Source organism: Trachypithecus francoisi, unplaced genomic scaffold (assembly GCF_009764315.1).
Source record: "Trachypithecus francoisi isolate TF-2019V2 unplaced genomic scaffold, Tfra_2.0 Lachesis_group15, whole genome shotgun sequence".
NCBI classification, from domain to species: domain Eukaryota; kingdom Metazoa; phylum Chordata; class Mammalia; order Primates; family Cercopithecidae; genus Trachypithecus; species Trachypithecus francoisi.
In genome coordinates this window covers 49,217,376-49,237,679 of record NW_022681460.1, presented here as the reverse complement: position 1 = coordinate 49,237,679, position 20,304 = coordinate 49,217,376, and the positions used below count along the sequence as shown (strand labels likewise).

The window sequence follows — 20,304 nt, the reverse complement described above, 5'->3', positions numbered from 1 at the left end:
TGTGATCTTGGTCCCCTGCAACCTCCACCACCTGGGTTCAAGCGATTCTCGTGCCTCAGCCTCCCGAGTAGTTGGGATTACAGGCATGTGCCAACACACCCGGCTAATTTTTGTATTTTTAGTAGAGACGGGGTTTCACCATGTAGGCCAGACTGGTCTTGAACTCCTCACCTCAAATGATTCTCCCGCCTCGGCCTCCCAAAGTGCTAGGATTACAGGCGTGAGCCACCACACCTGACCCAAACAGTAGAATGTTGAATAACCAAATCTATCAACCAAACAACCAGATAACTTAGAAACAGTAGTGCCTATATCATGTCAAAATATCATTATTTATTTTGCATGTGTTTTGTTTTCTTAGAATTTTCTGTTGTATCTGTTTCTGGCATACCAAGCAACACATCATAGAGTATTTGGATTGATTTCTTTTTTTCTTCTATTGTAGAACCACACTGTACTGGGAAAACTGGGTAACTTTATTTATTAAAATTATTAAGGCATACTCACCTGTGCTTATGCCTCCCCTGTATGTCTGTTACTGGCATTGCCTCTTATTTTTATTACAAATCCATAAATGAGTTTCATATATGAAAAGTCATCATTGTAGGTGGTTAGTTTTAAAAGTTTTCCTAAGTGTTAGAAAAATAATATTAAAGGGATGTTGCTATGATTCACAACTACTGTGAAAGGAATTCAAAAGATTTATATAAAATAAATTTGATAAAGTCTCCTGCTCTGAGAATAGCATGATTAACTCTCAAAGCTATTAAGATCCATTTTCACTCCTTTTGTTCATTTCCAGGACAATTTCAAGTGTCACTGCTTTTTAGAATACTTTTTTTTACATGCAACTAATTCCTTTGTTATAACATATAAAAGAAAATACCTTCCTCAGTTTGAAAGTGCATGTAGATTCAAATAATGGAAAAACTTTCTTCGCCTTTTCTTTGTTAGGTTCTAAGAGAAAAAAATTAAATATACTAAAGAAATTTCATGGCCATGAAAATTTCCTTATTAATACAACACCACACAACTGGAGTGTAGTTGCTCTAGCATAAAATGACTTTTGAGTTTTTCTTTGAAAATATGTTTGATGTAAGTCCACATAGTCTATATATATATAAATGTTAGGTTTTGTGTTCTGTTGTTTTTAAGGACAAATTACTTCATACATAGTTAAATTATTGGGAGTTTAAAACATGAAATGCTTTTCTGTTAATTGTCTCAATATGAAGAAAGGCTTGTTTATTTTGGTCATTTGGAAAGCTCAAGTATTCTTTGCGTTATATGGTGTTGAGACTGAAAATAGCCAGATTCATTTTAATATTAATAACAGAGGTTTATTGTTTAAAATATATACCCATTTTCCAGAGAAACTGCCGTATTGAGATATTAGTATCTATTTCATACTTATCCTGAAGACTCATATATATATGGTGTGTACATATGTGTATATATGTATGTGTGTGTGCAAAGCCTTCAAATGACCCAATGCTAGAGCCGATGACCTTGTGAAATGGAATAGCTTGATCAAGACTCTGGTCTGAGTGAATCACATCACACCTAGGTGAGGCATTAACTGAAGACATTTTGTAAAAACATTTCTTTGGGACTAGATTTCCTTAAAAATACTCTGGTTGCTACTTATCCCTCTAAATTCTGTGATTTTTGTAGGAGTTATTTTCCTGAATATGCTAAGTTGTCCAAATTATGCGTTTATCAGACAAGTACTTGTGAACCTAATGGAGTAAAGTATAAAATATGTACTCTAACAATTTGAATTATGTCTAGTGAGAGTTTTCTTTGACTTCCTTGGTGTAGCCTAGTACCACAGTATACACAAGTAGAATTGTTAATGAATTAATGTGTCTTCTTTAATGAAACTATAAAATACAATACCCCCATACTTTATGTCCTACCTTTTGATAAATGTAAATTAGTATGATAGCTGTTATTGGGTTCCCTCTTCAAAAGTAGAAGCCAAGACTTATAGTTTTCCTCAGGCTAGCATAAAATATACCAGGGTAAGAAACCACCAAGATGAAAGGGGAACACTTCTTTCCCCATTCTTCTGATCTTCCTGCCGAGAAATTTCACTGAATCTTGGTTTCTCAATGACTAGACATGAGAGAGGTTGGGAGTTCACAGATTAACTGACTCACAGCACTAAGCCACATTCTTAAGTGTATACTTATTCAGCAGTAAAGTTGAGATCTCGGTTCTCCATCTGTTGACTCTTGTTCTGTTTCTAGTTGATTCAGACTTCAGGCGGGGAGAACTGAACTGTTTGTTGAGCCTGGCAAGGACACTGAGTGGAAGAAGAGTAGCTGTGGGCTGTGTTGTACAACTGCATATTTACAGGATATTAGCGATGCCTTACATGTTGTCACAGATCAGCTTCCCTGGGAAGCAGACTCTGAGATAGAAATTTGTGTGCTGGAAGTTTGCTGGGAGAGCTTTCAAAATCTCTGCCTGTGTGACGAACGAAGGCAGCAGAGGGAGGACTTGAACTGTGATGCAATCATCACAGAGGTGTCAGGCAGTCCTGCAGGAACCCTCAAGCTAGGTGAGCCCTTCAGCATTGTCCTAACAGGAGGGAGAGGGGTCCAGGCCTTTATAAACCTACATTAACCGGTTGTCATATGTGGATGAACCCAAAAGAATGTATGACCTTGGAAGAGGTGCATCTTCAACTTGAGGATGAGGCCTGGAGAGATTCTCATCTGAGAGCTGTCTGCTCCCAACACCCCTCAGCTGGGAAATGAGGGCTTCAGCTCTAGAAGGCAGCCCAGCACAGCACCCACTACACATGCTGATGTCTGTCAGTGAGATATACACTTGAGAATGAATGTATGTACTTGAGTATATGTTAGACATAGCTCTCTGTACTAGATAACATAAACCAGGGTAGCCTTTGAATTTTAAGCATGGACAATTTCAAGAAACTAGGGGAACTCTACTTCTTTAATAATCACTTAGGGGTCATCACTTCCCCAAAGCCTTCTCAGAATTCATTTTTTCCGTCCAGCTCACCACCCTGTAGATGCCCCTCTCAGCCATTCCCATCATACATTGTACTTCTTGCTATTAATGTTCTACAACATGGCTCTTTCTGTGTGTGTCTGTGTCCTTCAGTGTGTCTGTCTCTCCCACCTGAGCGTGAGTTCTTGAAGGTTCTAGCCTATTGATCTGTGTGTGCCTGAGCCTGGTTCAGCAGCCAGCACTTGGTAGACCCTTGATAAATGATGGTGGAATACACACCCCAGCTGTGGCTGCCCTGAATAGTGGACTGCAGTGGTTAATGGCACATGTTAAATTGTGTCTTTGGTACGGAAGATGAGAAGTTGGCTGGGGATGGGAAGTTGACCGAGATTTTCCTATTAAGATCAGCCACTTCTGGTGATAGTAGCTATGTCCAACCTCATCCACCCTGGGCACATGAATACACTTTTATGAAAAGGCTTTTGCCCTTGAGGCAGTGGTAGTTGGCTCTTTTGGAGAACTGGGCTGGACCACCCAGAAGATCCATTTTACAATGACGAGTGGCATATCCAAGTACCCTTAACCAAAGCAAGCTGAGTGACTTTCCCCTTTCGTTGAGGACCTTGATTCTACTCTGGTGGAAAGAGAAGTTAAATTTGAGGAAACTTTGCCAAGAAAGAGTAGCCAAGGCAAGAGGGAAGAGTGAATTACTCCCTGAAGCCTGGAGATGAGTGCTCCTCCCACCTTCAGGAGACATGTCTTTCTGCCAGCCACCAGAGAAGGAGCGTGGGGTTGTGGCTTTTGGCTTTGTTTTTTTTATAACCTCCCAGGTTTTTGTCTGCTTATGGAAAATGAAAGGCATAGTACCAGTGAATGACCAATTGTTATTTAGCCCATCTGTAGAATACCATGCTCTCTCTACATCTAGATTTTTTCCTCTTTCCAAATACATTTATCAATGCAAATGTTAGTACTTTCTTCTCTTTTAACATTTTCTAATTATATTTAACCAGTACTCTAAATATAATTCAACAGATGACTTTGCAGAAGTAGACTGTCAAAGTAACCTACATATTAAAAATTGACTAATAAACATGGTAAAGAGTTTTAGCCTTGATGTTTATTGTTATTAGGAATGCAAGTAATAGATTTAATGTCAATAATGTAAGTGTTTCATTTATAGTAATTCTTTTAATTTTGTTTTTGCTAATGTTTTATTTACATAAATGGTAGATTTTTATGAAGGCAAGTCATTTTTACTTAAGGAAAATTTGCTTAAAATAATACAGATTTAAAATAGAAGGAAGCCATGAAAGCACAAATTTAGGAATTATTTCATAATTGGTCAGGCTAATATTATTACAGTTTTTGCAAAAGAAAAAATCAGTGTTTGCAAATCAGATTAATTGCTTCTGGAGAGCACAATTATTCTAGCTGGGATATTATATCGCTTAAAGAAAAAAAAAAAAAAACAGTATTGTTGAACCGGAATTCAAACTGTTCCACGAAGACCTGATGGGCTCTTGGCTTGCCTTCTTTTCTACTTTTCTTTTTTTAAATCTGGCTTTTAGGAAAATAACTTTATTCTGTTGATAGTCACATGCCCTCCACATCAACAGGATTTATGTCTTCCCCTCCCAATGATTTCCAAAATTCATCTTTTAAATTGCCTTGAAATAATCTGAGTGTGGGGCTGTTGTTAAATGTGTGTTGTTTAAATTTAAGTGGAAGAAGGTATGTTTTTAGTCTGTACATTTTGGGGCAACAGTGACTTACAAATGATTTTGAGGCTTGAGACTTTGAGCATTTGAAAATTCAATGTTGTTTTCAGTTTAGCAAATTTTAGTGGTATGGAACAACTCCAGATTGTGATAAGAGAATTATAATGAAGAGGACTGACTTAATTGGCATTATAACAGCAATGTACCTTGGGACTTCCTGCTTTAGATTAAGTATAAACTGCTACAGCTATTTAGCACAGCCAGAAATGCTGAGAAAAACTCATTAGATGTGCTTGAGACAGCTGTCATTGAAGGTTTGGTATGATTCTTGCAGTGAATTTTACTGCCCTATCTTTCTGATGACTGAATCACTACAACTGGATTAGCCATCATTTATGATTGATGTAAAGTGACTTTAAACATTATGCTGTAAAGAGTCTGTCTTTATTTAAAGGACAAGAGAACAAAAGTTTAAAGTAGTATTGATGCTGCTCTCAATTATATTAATAAGATTATAATTGTGAAGTTGTGGATAATCTTAATATAGGATGGTTTAAAAATAAGGTGGAACCAAAATTCTGAACAGTTAGCCATGTATATTAAAAGCTGAAGGATAATAGAATGTGTAATTCCCAAATCAAAGAAGGAAAAATATAATACAAAGAGGAAAGACACTGGGGAAAGCAAGATAAATAAAAGGTTCAAAATTTAAAATGTGGAAGCCAATACCTCAGCAATAAAAATTAATGGATATGGCATACAGATTTTTAGATTGGATTTTAAAGACTAGATGTGTTCAAATTGTATTCATTTGCAAGAGACTTGTTTAAGACATAATGATAGATTTTTGCTTCTGGACGTGATGATATAACTGGTACTGGACTAGTCCTCTTGCTGTACACAGCTAGGAAATTATGCAAAATAGACAAAGCAACTGTTTTCAGATATTGATCAATAGGCTGCCCTAGACTGATCCAGGAAAGAGGTAAGTCCTACAGTTGCCCTGGCTTTCTGCCTGGAGGTATTTTTTGGCCTCTGGCACAAGGAGGAGGAGCTCAGAGTATTGTAGTCTCACTGAGCTAAGGATCCAAAGATTGGAAATCAGGGAAACTGAAGACACTGGAATTTGCAGGGCAGAGTAACAAGAGGAGGAAACTGCCCACTAAGAGTTTCAGATATCTGCCTTGGAATCCCCTCATGTTTTCAGCTGTTAAGCAGCGTGTACACTGACTGATTAAGACTTTATGATTCAAGATAAGAACTACTAGGGGTTTGTAAGCTGACAACTCCCAAAGGTTTAAAACAACTGGGAGAGACGTTCACATTCTGACAAGTCAGAGGGGAAAGACTTTGTGAACACCCAGGGTATTCAATTAGACCTCAGAGAGGCCATGCCTTAGCAGTAGGGCTATATACCTTACCCAACAAACCTTTGAAAACAAGTCTAGAATGGATCAAGCTGATCTGGCAACAAATTAACTGCCACAAAATGTTTTACAGACAGACCAGAAAATAAATCCAGACAACATTCAAAAGTCTAGAATCCAGTCAAAAAATAAGTAAATAAAGTTATTAAAAAAGAAGCAAAAAAAAATGTGACTTATAGCCAAGAGGAAAAACAGTCAATAGAAACAGATCCAGAAATACCAGAGTAGAATTAACATATGAGGACTTACAAAAAGCTATCGTAAAAAAATACTTTTTAGAAATCTTTACTAAGTGTCACTATAATGAACAAAGAAATAGAAAATATAAAAATCACATACTCTTCTAGAAATAAAAAATGAAACTCTGAAATGAAAAAGTATCTGTTTATAGCAATTTAGATGCTATAAAAGAAAATGCAAAAGTTGAAGACAGGACAATCGAAACTAAACCACAAAGAGAAACTAAAACAAAAATGAACACAGTTTCATTGACCTGTGGAATATACCAAGTTATGTAACAGTATGTATTTGAAGTTCTAGAATGGGGTGAGGGGACAAAAAATACATACATGAGGAACAAATGGCCAAAAATGTTACAAATTTGATAAAATACAGAAATCCACAGATTCAAGAAGCTCAATTAATCTCAAGCAGGTTACTACATCAAAGCCCATTACAGAATAATCAATGTTCAGAAAGCCGAAGATAACAAAATACTAAAAGCAGCCAGAGGAGAAAACACACATTACGTATAGGGAAAGAAAGATAAGAAATGACACTGACTTTCCAGTGGAAACGGTGCAAGTCAGAAAACAGTGGAAAGATGTCTTCTTAATCGGGTTTACCTTGATTGCCATATTTAAAACTATAGCCTTGGCTGGGCGCAGTGACTCACGCCTATAATCCTAGCACTTAGGGAGGCCAAGGTGGGTGGATCACCTGAGGTCAGAAGTTCAAGACCAGATTGACCAACTTGGTGAAACTCCATCTCTACTAAAAATAGAAAAATTAGCTGGGCATGGTGGTGGTCGTCTGTAATCCCAGCTACTCAGAAGGCTGAGGCAGGAGAATCGCTGGAACCCAGGAGGCAGAGATTGCAGGTTGGAGTGCCACTGCACTCCAGCCTGGACAACGAGAGTGAAACTCCGTCACACACAAAAAAAAACTGCAACCCGCCCACCATATCCTGTCTCCCTTACTCAGACCTGTTCATGTTTTCCATGGCATTTATCATAATATACTACATAATTCCATATTTATGTGTTCTTCTCTCTTAATAGATGTAACTTTCTTTTCCTGATTTGTTTATTGATGTATCTTTAACACCTAGAAAAATGTCTTGCACAAAATAGCTGCTTAGCAAATGTTTATTGAAGGAGCAAATGAAAGAATAAGAGCTATTAGTCAGGGTTTACCAGAGAAAAAGAGCTAACAGGATGTGTGTGTATGTATATATACATATACATAAAGAGGATTTGTTTAAGGAATTGGCTCATGTGATTGTGGAGTCTTGGCAAGTCCTAACCCTGCAGGGTAGGCCCACAGGCTGGAGACTCAAGGAAGAGTTATAGTTGAGTCCAAAGGCTGTTGGCTGGCTGAATCCCTCCTGTTCAGCAGAGGTCAGTGTTCTGTCAAGGCCATGAACTGAGTGGATGAGTCCCACCCACATTATGGAGGGTGATCTTCTTTACTCTAAGTCTGCTCACTTAAATGTAATCTTATCTTAAAACAAAACAAAACAAAACAAAACAAAAAAAACTTCACAGAAACATCTAAACTAACATCCAAATATCTGGGCACTGTGGCCTAGCCAGGTTGACATATAAAATTAACTCTTATAATAAGGATATGGAAAAACAGGAACTCTCATACAGTACTGCTAAGTAAGAGTGTAAGTTGGTACCACCACCTTGGAGAATAATTTGGCAACATCTCATAAAGTTGAATATGTGCATGTCCTACCACTGAGCAATTTTACTTCTAGTTATATATATAGGGAAGCATTTTAGGTCACAAACATATTACAGAAATTTTCTAAACAATTATTTGTAATAGTAAGAAAACAAATTATATAGATGTTTATGGATAGGATGATGGATCAACTAATGGTGGTATATTTCTAGATTGTAATACTGTACAGCAGTTAAAATGAATGAACTAGATTTGCACGTACCAACATGGACTAATGATAAAACTTACATTGAATGAAAAAAATTAGTTGCAAAAGAATATGTGTAGTTTGATACCACGTATCAATTTTGTCAACTCAAAACAATAATATATTGTTTGTTTTAGATTATTAGGATTCTTTTTGCTGTTTATACTAACAAGGAAAGTCTCTGAGCATAGGCCTTTCATTTCTGAGATCTTGCGGTAGAAGGGACTAAAAATATGCACTTGTCAGTGTGACCAGTGTGGACCATAGTGAATTTCTTGCATCTATACCCATTTTGCTAATTCTTTTCTTTTTTTTCTCTTTTTTTTTTTTTGAGATGGAGTCTCACTCTGTCACCCAGGCTGGAGTGCAGTGGCACTGTGTCAGCTCACCGCAACCTCTGTCTCCTGGGTTCAAACAATTGTTCTGCCTCAGTCTCCCGAATAGCTGGGATTACAGGCGCCCACCACCACACCTGGCTAATTTTTATATTTTTAGTAGAGACAGGGTTTCACCACATTGGCCAGGCTGCTCTTGAACTCCTGACCTCAGGTAATCCACCCCCACTCGGCCTCCCAAAGTGCTGGGATTACAGGCGTGAACCACCGCATCTGGCCCCATTTTGCTAATTCTTACTGAGAACAACGAACTTTAAATTATGCAACCCATGAGAAAACTTTAAAGTCAAGGATATTATAGTCAAAATGATGGATTTTACATATTTTCAGTTTAAAGAATAGACAAGAAATTAAAATAAAAATTACATTGAAGTTACGACTTTCAGTTACCTCTGCTGATATTTTCAACTAAAATAATTCACTGTGTTTTGTTAAACTATGATTATGGGTGAAATAAGATAAAATTGATGTTCTTTTTTTATTCAGATAACTTATCAGATCATGAGTTTGGGGCAGAGACACTGCCTTTGGAAATTAACCTTAATTTTTTAACTTAATATTCAATAATGTTCTCACACAAATATATTCTAATTAGCCCCCTGCACTATTTTTTTTTTTCTTTTTTAGTTATCTGATGATGGCCGCTATGTCTTGTTATCAATAAGGGAGGGATGTGATCCAGTAAACCGACTGTGGTACTGTGACCTACAGCAGGAATCCAATGGCATCACTGGTGAGTTATTTTATCAGACACAGATAATTATTCCCAAAAACTTCATTTAAAAAGTATTATTTTGGTCTATTAATTGATTTCCCAAGACCTTCCATTCTACCACATCTTGTCAGTTCATCTGATTTTTTTTCTTTTAGTACTATTCCATAAAATGAGGGAAAATTGAATGAAACTGTTGGCTTTAGCATTTTCTCTGTAGATTGAGATTAGCTGTACTTTCTGCACGTAGTGTGAAAATATCCCGTGAGTATTGCACATGAAGAGCGTGAAGGAGAAGCTGACCCTTTTGGTCTATAACTATTTAGATTTAATGGTGTAGCTGGGCGTAGTGGCATCATACTTGCAGTCCTAGGGACTCAGGAGGCTGAGGCAGGAAGTCAGCTGGGGCCAGGAGTTGGAGACTAGTGTGGGCAACATAGCCAGACCCTGTCTTTAAAATAAAAAAGGCATAATGTTGCAAACTGTCACAGGCAAGGGTTATTAGACCAATGGGAATTGGCTAGATTAACATAGTCAGTAGAGTGGCCCTCAGTACTTAGGAAAAGAACAGCCTGTGTTTGTTTGCCAAAGCCTTACATATCATGATAAGCATAGAACCAGCCAGTTACAGATTCTGGAGATGGCTCATTTTAAATGTTGTTCTCTTCCATCGTCTCTATCATACCAGCACTATCATCAAGCGCAAAAACTTTTCAGCTGCACAATTTACTATGCTCAAAATTCCCAGACCCAGAAATCCTGTCAGACGTACTGGCATCCCGATAAGGACAGACGCTAAGCTAATTACATTATCTTCTAGTTAATGCCAAAGAAATAATATTTTAGAGAGGGTTGACCTAGATTTTCAAAATACTAAGTACATTTCTGTAATAATGTATTTACCTCATTATTAGTTTCTAATCTGTGTTACATTGTGATACAAAAATATTTGTCTGAGCATTGCATCATTTTTAAACTTCTCTGAGCAAGATCTGCATCCTAACATTAGATACTACAGAGCACCATTCACACATATAGCAGGATAAAGTCAGCAACTTTTTTCCTAGAGTTAAATATATATCCGTTTAATAAAACTGAGTATTTTTTTCTGTTAAGAAAAAGAGATACATTCATCTTGGTGTCAAGAAATCAGCATCGGCCACATCAGTGTTTGCATTCTCTGTCAGGCCAAACCACCATCCAGGAATTGTTCACTTGAGTTGCAAGCATAGGTCTTCATAGAACTGAGCAAACCTTTTCAGATTGAGCCTGAACGAATGAGTGACATGAGACATTACGGTGCTGTTATCCTGCGCACATGTTCCAAATATAGAGAAGAAAATTCTGTCCATATATTTATATACCAGACTGCTATTGCTATATCCACTTTAATAAGGGATAATAATATTTTGAATAAAACTTTCAAGTGCTGGCAAAACTCATGGAAACCCTCTTTGTTCCCCCCAACCTCTCAGTCCCTATCTTTCCCCCGCAACCCAGTTATTTTATTATTGCAGTGTTAGCATTTAGAGAAGAGGGTACTGGAGATTGGGATTCCAAAAGGAAGACAGTACAGAGGTGCACTAGGCTCTCAAAAAGCAAATTCTAGATAGTGCAGCCAAGAATGAATATGAAGAAGAAAAAAGGGGAGCATCTAAGAAAGTCTGAGTGGCCATGATCCATTCAGAGCTCCAGGGAAGCCTCAGCTCTGCTCTTAAGGCCTTCCAAATGATTGAGTCAGGCCCACTCAGATTATCCAGGATAACCTCTCTTCATTAAAGTCAGTGGAGTATGGGCCTTAATCCCATCTACAAAATACTTTCACAGCAACATCTATATTCGTGTCTGATTGATTAATGAGGAACACTAGCCTAGCCAAGTTGATAGCAAAAAGACCATCACAGTAAGCTCATGGAAAACCATGTAGAACAAACAAGTCCAGTGGTACTAACCTGATTTGTCAATGTTAGGGCTTCACTGATGCATTTGGCAAAGTATGGCGTATCCTGTGGACCAGAAAGCAGAATATGAAGAGAATAACAAAGGATAGGTGGAACTGAAGCTGTTGAGCTGCATACTGATGAACTGGATCAGCATTCTCCAGTGGTAGCTGCTAGGTTCCAGGTGTAGCACTGAGCCTGTTATCTTTTTTCTGATTATTGCTTTGCTAGCATTACATTTGTGGATAACATAAACTTCAGAGTAGTTATTCTTTTGAATGATGGTTCTGGGATTCTGAAAGTTCTCGACAGTTGCAGTTATTCACCAAGGAGATAGCAGTTTTCACTCTTAGGTTCAAAAATCAATTGTACAGGACAGGATTAGAGAACTCTTGTTTGTTTGCTTTTTAATCGATCACTGGTTTCATTGTGAATCATTGATGATTATGACTATTCAGAGAAACAAGTATTGTGTGTGATTGTTTTACTATTGAAAAGATTAAGTAAATTTAGTCTATAAAAGAGGAGACATAGCAGATTGAGATAGGGATCATTAAATTAAAAAGCAATGGTTCCTGTTAATTACAGTTGGATATATTGGTATCATAACCATAGCCTTTCAAATCAGATTTGAATGTTAATCTCAGCTCCGCCACTAAATAACTGGTTACCCTGGCAAAGTGTTTTTTTCTCTCTCCCTTAATATTTCCATGTCTGCAAATAAGGAAATAATATCTACTTCATAGGGAATTGTGGGGAATAATGAAAATGCAAAGAAAAGAACTTAGCAGGGTTTCTGGCATACAGTGGGTGCTCAAGTATTCCTTCTTTTTTTCTTTGTTTCTTGACTGAAAGAGGAATATTTAGAATCACTGTACTTTAGTTTTAGGTAGCTTAGAAAACTAGATTGAGGACACCAAAACAAAAAACAAAGTCTTTTATCTTCAGATTCAAAGCTGCTCTAAATACAGATTTTCAAATTAACTTGTTTCTGCAAAGCCAGATTCATAATCACAAAAGAGGAGACTGTGAGAGAGCATGTCTCATCGTGCAGGTTGGTAATTGAAAATTCAGGAGTCTGTATGCCCGGTTGGTGACCATGACTAACTCCTAGGATCTTTTTTGCTTTTTTTCTTTTTTTAACGTGTTTCGCCAATTTTGTTATCCTCTCTACACTAAAAATAGAATAATTAACATTTAACTTAAAATGCTAAATGCACTAGATAACTTGAATGTTCGATGATTTAGACCTGAACAACTGGTGCCTGAAAACTCAGTCCATGTTGTGAAACCTCAAATTTTATTTTACTAAAATCTGTACCCCTTTTGATATCTGAAAGCCTTTCTGCTAGGATTTTAATCTGTTTTCCCTTAAAGCTAGGGGAATTATCACCTTTTTTGTATAAATTAATTAATTATATATTTAAAACACCACTCGAATGTCTTTTTTGAGGACTAAAGAATTTCACTTAGGTGGCTCATGTCACATTGCCATCATCTGTGTCTCCCAAGAAAACCTGTCCATGTGCATTTGAAATGAGAGGACAAAAGCCCCCCAAAAAAGGCCAATGGCAATTTAATATCTTTTAAATAGCACATAGGGAGAAAAAACTAAAATAGCAGGATAGAAAATATCTTAGCAACTTGAAAGTTAAGTGAGATCTGTATGAATTAAAACTGGATTCATTTTGTCAAATAAGGATGGACTTCTGTTCTTTTGCTGCCTTATGGGAGTGCTGTCTCTGTTGTTCTCTACCTTTCTTTGGAGAACCTCATTTCTGCCATTTACATTTGCAGTATTTTCACTTAAGAATATGAACACGTTTGTTGCAAGCTGTGGATCACATCCTTTACCCAGTAACTGCAGTAGAGGCTGGCAATTGCTCCTTCTTACCTTTTCTGAACAGGTAATTTCCATGACTCACCTCGTGCATCACTGTGTAGAAATGGAATTAGGCCTGTCATCTGGGCTTTAGAAGCTTATATATGATAATTTTTCAGCTCTTCAGAACAGCTAAGCAGATCCTCTCAAAAGAGTCACGTCCTCTTCTCCACTGGTTTACCAGAGAAATGTGTGGAGTTACTACTTTCTTGCTTTGAGAGAAGAGAGGTCCCTGTCAGGGGCTACCGGGCTTCCTTGTATTTTTTTTTTTTTTTTTTTTTTTTTTTGAGATGGAGTCTCGCTCTGTTGCCCAGACTGGAGTGCAGTGGCGCGATCTCCTCACTGCAACCTCCACCTGCCAGGTTCAAGTGATTCTCCTGCCTCAGCCTCCCGAGTAGCTGTGACTATAGGCGCACACCACCATGCCTGGCTAGTTTTTGTATTTTTCATAGAGATGGGGTTTCACCATGTTGGCAAGGCTGGTCTCGATCTCCTGACCTCCTGACCTGCCTCGGCCTCCCAGAGTGCTGGGATTACAGGCATGAGCCACTGCTCCCGGCCTTCCTTGTACTTTTGATAGATACCTTTCTCTCCAGAGTTGCCCCTTCTCCTCCTTTCCTCCATTCTCATTTCCTTTTCTCTCCATACAAAAACACTTTGTGTGAGGATCCATGAGCTGCATGAGATTAGAGATGTTGCCTGTCTTGTTCCCCATGGAGTTGCCGGCACCTAGGACAGTCCCTATTGGACTCACAGCAGATGTGTACCAGCTTGTCTCAAATGATGTGTCCCTTTAGGGATCCTTGTGCTCAGGTGGCCTTGCTTGATAAGCCGCCCTCCCTCTGTAACTGTTACTGACTTCTGCGCGTTTTGAATCTTTATCCCTGTGGCTTCCTACATTTTTTTTTTTCATTACATTTTTGTCCTTTGTTAAGCCCTGAGAATGATGGGTTCTTTTTTTCATTCCTGTATATTGTGCGAGCAGAAGATTTTTGCTTCTCTTACTCTGTTGCTTGACATCAAAAGCGAAGAAAGTATCAAGGTACCATTAAAGACACCAGGCTAGCATGACATTGTTTAGTTCTGCAGTAGAAAAGACAGCTGAGTCTTGACTCCTGTGATTCTTGATACGATTCATGCCCACAGATTTATTGAAATTAATTATCCTGAACCTTACAAGAAAATAATTTGTCTGGATTTTCTCATATTTTCTATGCCTTTCTAATCAATATTATTTCTTTTGAAGTATGTATATACTGTGTTTCCTAAGTTTGCTATAACCCTATTTTATTTATTTACTTTATTTAAATATAAAATAGAGATGGAGTCTCACTATATTGCCTACCTAGGCTGGTTTCAAACACGTGGGCTCAAGCAGTCCTCCTGCCTCAGCCTCCCAAAGTGCTGAGATTACAGGTGCGAGCCACTGTGCCTGGCCCTATTTTGAATATATTAAAAGTTGCCTTGTATACTTTAGTTACATAGACAAAATTCAGAATAAATTTTTGAATATTTTTTGCAGTATGGGTAAGTGTCAGGGCTAAGAGCCCTCTTTTTCTCTCAAGTATGTGGACTTTAAAAAATTTACATGAAAACTTAAGGAAGTTTATGCCTTAAAAATATAAATACATTTAACTCAGGGATATATTTCTAAATATTTTTATTACAAAAGCGGAAGATACTAATAACTTCTTTAAAATTTAACTTTGGATCGCTTCTCGGCCTTTTGGCTAAGATCAAGTGTAAAATTTAACTTTGGTTACTTTTGTTGTCTACATTATAAACAGCTGTATGTAAGGTTCAGTCTAAAATGTAGGAGTACCTAAATCACATATTTAGTTATGAATTAGACCTGTATTAACGTCCTACCCTGTGCCAGGCACTGTGTTGAGCACTTGTAATGATACGTGGTGGCCCTCGCCCTTCAAGTGCTCCCCATCTGCTCGATGGTAAGATGTGGATATCATCAGTTCGAGGGGGTGTCTGAAGTGCTGTGGCCCAGCGCACAGATTCAGGCTCAGGCTTCCTCTCTCTTCTGTTTTCTTTCTTTTTGTCATTTTCTTTTCTTTTTGGTTAACTTTCCAGTAGAAAGTCAGGTACTTTATTCCCTGCTTTATAGGATGATAGCAGCAAAAAAGGAACTTACCATTAGTCCCTGTCCTGAAATTTTTTTTTTTTTCTGCAACCTCCGCCTGCTGGGTTCAAGTGATTCTCCTGCCTCAGCCTCTCGAGTAGCTGGGATTACAGGTGCCCACCACCACACCCGGCTAATTTTGTATTTTTAGTAGAAATGGGGTTTCACCATGTTGGCCGGGCTTTTCATGAACCCCTGACCTCAGGTGATCCGTTTGCCTCAGCCTCCCAAAGTGCTGGGATTACAAGCATGAGCCACTGCGCCCGACCTACATTTAAAATTAATTGTATCAGAGGTTTTTAATAGAATTCTTAAGAAGTGATTGTTAGGTGAAAAGATCCCATAAGTCTGAAATCTTTGTTGTTAGTAACTTAACAACCTCCTTCAATATAGGCATCCTTAAGACAGGCCCAGAGCGGTCTTTGCTCATGTCACAGCATTTATGAGGCGTTTAGGGAGAAAAGGTGGATGGTGGTGACATGCTGATTTCTGTAAGGAAATAACAGCTTACCTGAGATTTGCCCAGACTTTCACTAACCTGTCTGTGCTTTTTCCTTTTTTTGCTAAAAGTTGGATCGTTTTAGATTGATAAAGTATTCAGTACCTACCATATTTTTATTTTAATGCTTTCGTGTCAAAGAAAATTGGCTTTTTCCTGCATTAGGAATTAAATTTGCATTACATGATAACACATAACCATAGAAGGAAATGTGGTATTTAGCAGACATGTAGATTGGTCATTTCACCATCTCTGACTAATGCAGCTCTTGTTTTTAGGTAGCAGAGATGATATTGACTCTTTTGTTCTTGCCTGGTAGGGCTGAACATTCTTTGGGCATAGAGTGGAAAAGGGGAGATAAACATTCGAGAAGCTTTAAGCAAAGGAGCTGTCCAAAGCTTAGCAAAGTCATCTGAGTGCTAAAAGCGAACCAACAAGGGAACAAGGGAGGAGGGCCTCAGAGAGAAGATAGGGAGTTGGTAGGAAATCTGCGTGTCAGAGTGGGAATGCGGGAAAACGAAAAAGAATTGGGACGTCGAAAGACAGTATAAAAACAAGACCCAAAATGGGAAATTCTATGTAAAAGACAAAATACTAATGATTAAATGAGTATTTATACTAATTTTAAAACATGTTCAGTTTACTTTTGTCACTTGAACACTGGTGTTACTTGGAATAATAGTTAATACTGTTTATGTAACATTTCCTATGTGTCAGGTGCTGAGCTACAAATGTAGGCATTTCATTCAGTCTTCTCAACAGCTTCTGAGGAGCATGAATTATTATCCCCAGGAAACTGAGGCTGTTGAGGCCAACTGGCTTTCCTAATGCCATTTAAGCACTTGGATCCATGTCAGTTTAACTCCCAAGCCTGTATTCTAACTGTTAATCATGTGGCAGACTGAGACAGAAGGAAGTCATTCAGGACAACAGCAGCCTGTGCACCCTGCAGCCTCAGTGCCTGACCACTCCTAGCATTTGTTGTCGTGACATGTCTACCCCTTAGAGTTTTTGTAAAGTATGAAAGCACTTTACCTGCCATTATCAGGGAGCTTGCACAGCATTTTCTATGAAAAGTAGTTAATATAGTTTAGTTGATGATTTTTCAAAGAAAATAATAAAAGTATGACTGCTCTAGGAAAAGCGTAAGATAATTTATTTTAAACTAATCTTCACTCAATAAATGAATCAGTCCCCACTAAGAAGCAGGTTTATAAAAAGTAATTTTAACATTTGAATGTAGAGAGGTTTGGGAATTGAAAATTGTTTTGGCTTCAGAGTGAATAATGCCACTTTATAGACAAAAGAACCTGAGAGAAGGTAGCCAAAAAGTGAAATGGTTAAAGAGTTAAATCATCTTTCTTTTTAAAAAGTAATTTTCCTGTTTTCCATTTAAATCAACAGTGTTCTAATTTGTGAGTAGCAAAAATCAGCCCCATTGTTCAACTGAAATACCTTTTCTCTTGATTTATTTCTCTACCAAAGCCCTGTAGAACAAGATTTCAGGAGAGCAAGAGCTCTCATTTAAGACATCCGGCCCTGTGAGGGCCTGTGCTTTGGACTCTTTTTCAAATTTTCTAGCTAGACTTTTGTGAATCCAGCCACATTCCTTATTCTGAATGAACTTATGATGTGCAGTATGTATTTATGGCTAAGGTTAACGCTTCAGAATTTGGTGGCAGACAATAACGTACACCTTCCTGTTGTTTTTTGTTCGTTGGAGCTTGAATTTTTTTTTTAATATATTTCTTTTTTATTATACTTTTAAGTTCTAAGGTACATGTGCACAACGTGCAGGTTTGTTACATGTGTATACATGTGCCATGTTGGTGTGCTGCACCCCTTAACTCGTCATTTACATTAGGTATATCTCCTAATGCTATCCCTCCCTACTTCCCCCACCCCATGACAGGCCCCGGTGTGTGATGTTCCCTATCCTATGTCCAAGTGTTGTCATTGTTCATTTCCCACCTATGAGTGAGAACATGCAGTGTTTGGTTTTCTGTCCTTGCAGTAGTTTGCTCAGAGTGATGGTTTCCAGCTTCATCCATGTCCCTACAAAGGACATAAACTCATCCCTTTTTATGGCTGCATAGTATTCCATGGTGTATATGTGCCACATTTTCTTAATCCAGCCTATCACTGATGGACATTTGGGTTGGTTCCAAGTCTTTGTTATTGTGAATGGTGCCACAATAAATATATGTGTGCATGTGTCTCTATAGCAGCATGATTTATAATCCTTTGAGTATATACGCAGTAATGAGATGACTGGGTCAAGTGGTATTTCTAGTTCTAGATCCTTGAGGAATCGCCACCCTGTCTTCGACAATGGTTGAACGTAAATAATTTACACTCCCACCAACAGTGTAAAAGCGTTCCGATTTCTCCACATCCTCTCCAGCACCTGTTGTTTCCTGACTTTTTAATGATTGCCATTCTAACTGGTGTGAGATGGTATCTCATTGTGGTTTTGATTTGCATTTTTCTGATGGCCATTGATGATGAGTATTTTTTCATGTGTCTGCTGGGTGCATAAATGTCTTCTTTTGAGAAGTGTCCGTTCATATCCTTCACCCACTTATTGATGGGGTTGATTTTTTCTTGTAAATTTAAGTTCTTTGTAGATTCTGGATATTAGCCCTTTGTCAGATGGGTAGATTGTGATTTTCTCCCATTCTGTAGGATGTCTGTTCACTGTAATGGTAGTTTCTTTTGCTGTGCAGAAGCTCTTTAGTTTAATTAGATCCCATTTGTCAATTTTGGCTTTTGTTGCCATTGCTTTTGGTCCTTTAGTCATGAAGTCCTTGCCCATTCCTATGTCCTGAATAGTATTGTCTAGGTTTTATTCTAGGGTTTTTATGGTTTTATATCTATCGTTTAAGTCTTTAATCCATCTTGAGTTAATTTTTCTATAAGGTGTAAGGAAGGCATCCAGTTTCAGCTTCATACATATGACTGGCCAGTTTTCCCAGCACCATTTATTAAATAGGGAATCTTTTCCCCATTTCTTGTTTTTGTCAGGTTTGTCAAAGATCAGATGGTTGTAGATGTGTGGTGTTATTTCTGAGGGCTCTGTTCTGTTCCATTCATCTATATCTCTGTTTTGGTACCAGTACTATGCTGTTTTGGTTACTGTAGCCTTGTAGTATAGTTTGAAGTCAGGTAGCGTGATGCCTCCAGCTTTCTTCTTTTGGCTTAGGACTGTCTTGGTAATGCGGGTTCTGTTTTGGTTCCATATGAACTTTAAAGTAGTTTTTTCCAGTTCTGTGAAGAAAGTCATTGGTAGCTTGATGGGGATGGCATTGAATCTATAAATTACCTTGGGCAGTATGGCCATTTTCACGATATTGAGTCTTCCTATCCGTGAGCATGGAATGTTCTTCCATTTGTTTGTGTCCTGTTTTATTTCGTTGAGCAGTGGTTTGTAGTTCTCCTTGAAGAGGTCCTTCACATCCCTTGTAAGCTAGATTCCTAAGTATTTTATTCTCCTTGTAACTCCCTTGTGAATGGGAGTTAATACATGATTTGGCTGTCTGTCATTGGTGTATAGAAATGCTTGTGATTTTTGCATATTGATTTTGTATCCTGAGACTTTGCTGAAATTGCTTATCAGCTTAAGGAGATTTTGGGCTGAGACAGTGGGGTTTTCAAAATATACAATCATGTCATCTGCAAACAGGGACAATTTGACTTCTTCTTTTCCTAACTGAATACCCTTTATTTCTTTCTCTTGCCTGATTGTCCTTGCCAGAACTTCTAACGCTATGTTAAATAGAAGTGGTAAGAAGAGGGTATCCTTGTCTTGTGCCAGTTTTCAAAGGGAATGCTTCCAGTTTTTGCCCATTTAGTATGATATTGGCTGTGGGTTTGTCATAACTAGCTGTAATTATTTTTAGATATGTCCCATCAGTACCTAGTTTATTGAGAGTTTTTAGCATGAAGAGCTGTTGAATTTTGTCAAAGGCGTTTTCTGCATCTATTGAGATAATCATGTGGTTTTTGTCTTTGGTTCTGTTTATATGATGGATTATGTTTATTGATTTGCATATGTTGAATTAGCCTTGCATCCCAGGGATGAAGCCAACTTGACCGTGGTGGATAAGCTTTTTGATGTGCTGCTGGATTTGGTTTGCCAGTATTTTATTGAGGATTTTTGCATCAATGTTCATCAGGGATGTTGGTCTAAAATTCTCTTTTTTTGTTGTGTCTCTGTCAGACTTTGGTATCAGGATGATGCTGGCCTCATAAATGAATTAGGGAGGATTCCCTCTTTTTCCATTGATTGGAATAGTTTCAGAAGGAATGGAACCAGCGCCTCCTTGTACTTCTGGTAGAATTTGGCTGTGAGTCTGTCTGGTCCTGGACTTGTTTTGGTTGGTAGGCTGTTAATTATTGCCTCAATTTCAGAGCCTGTTATTGGTGTGTTCAGGGATTCAACTTCTTCCTGGTTT

The 20,304-nt window shown here is 38.0% G+C and overlaps 1 protein-coding gene across 2 annotated transcripts in view; it reads left to right on the top strand.

The window, feature by feature from the left end:
- PREP (prolyl endopeptidase) overlaps positions 1-20,304 on the top strand; it is a 140,075-nt gene that overhangs the window by 47,929 nt on the left and 71,842 nt on the right. For both annotated transcript variants that reach the window (XM_033234727.1, XM_033234728.1), the window contains exon 7: positions 9,311-9,416. In XM_033234727.1, the coding sequence (XP_033090618.1) occupies positions 9,311-9,416 (106 nt within the window). The remainder of the gene's footprint in view (positions 1-9,310; positions 9,417-20,304) is intronic.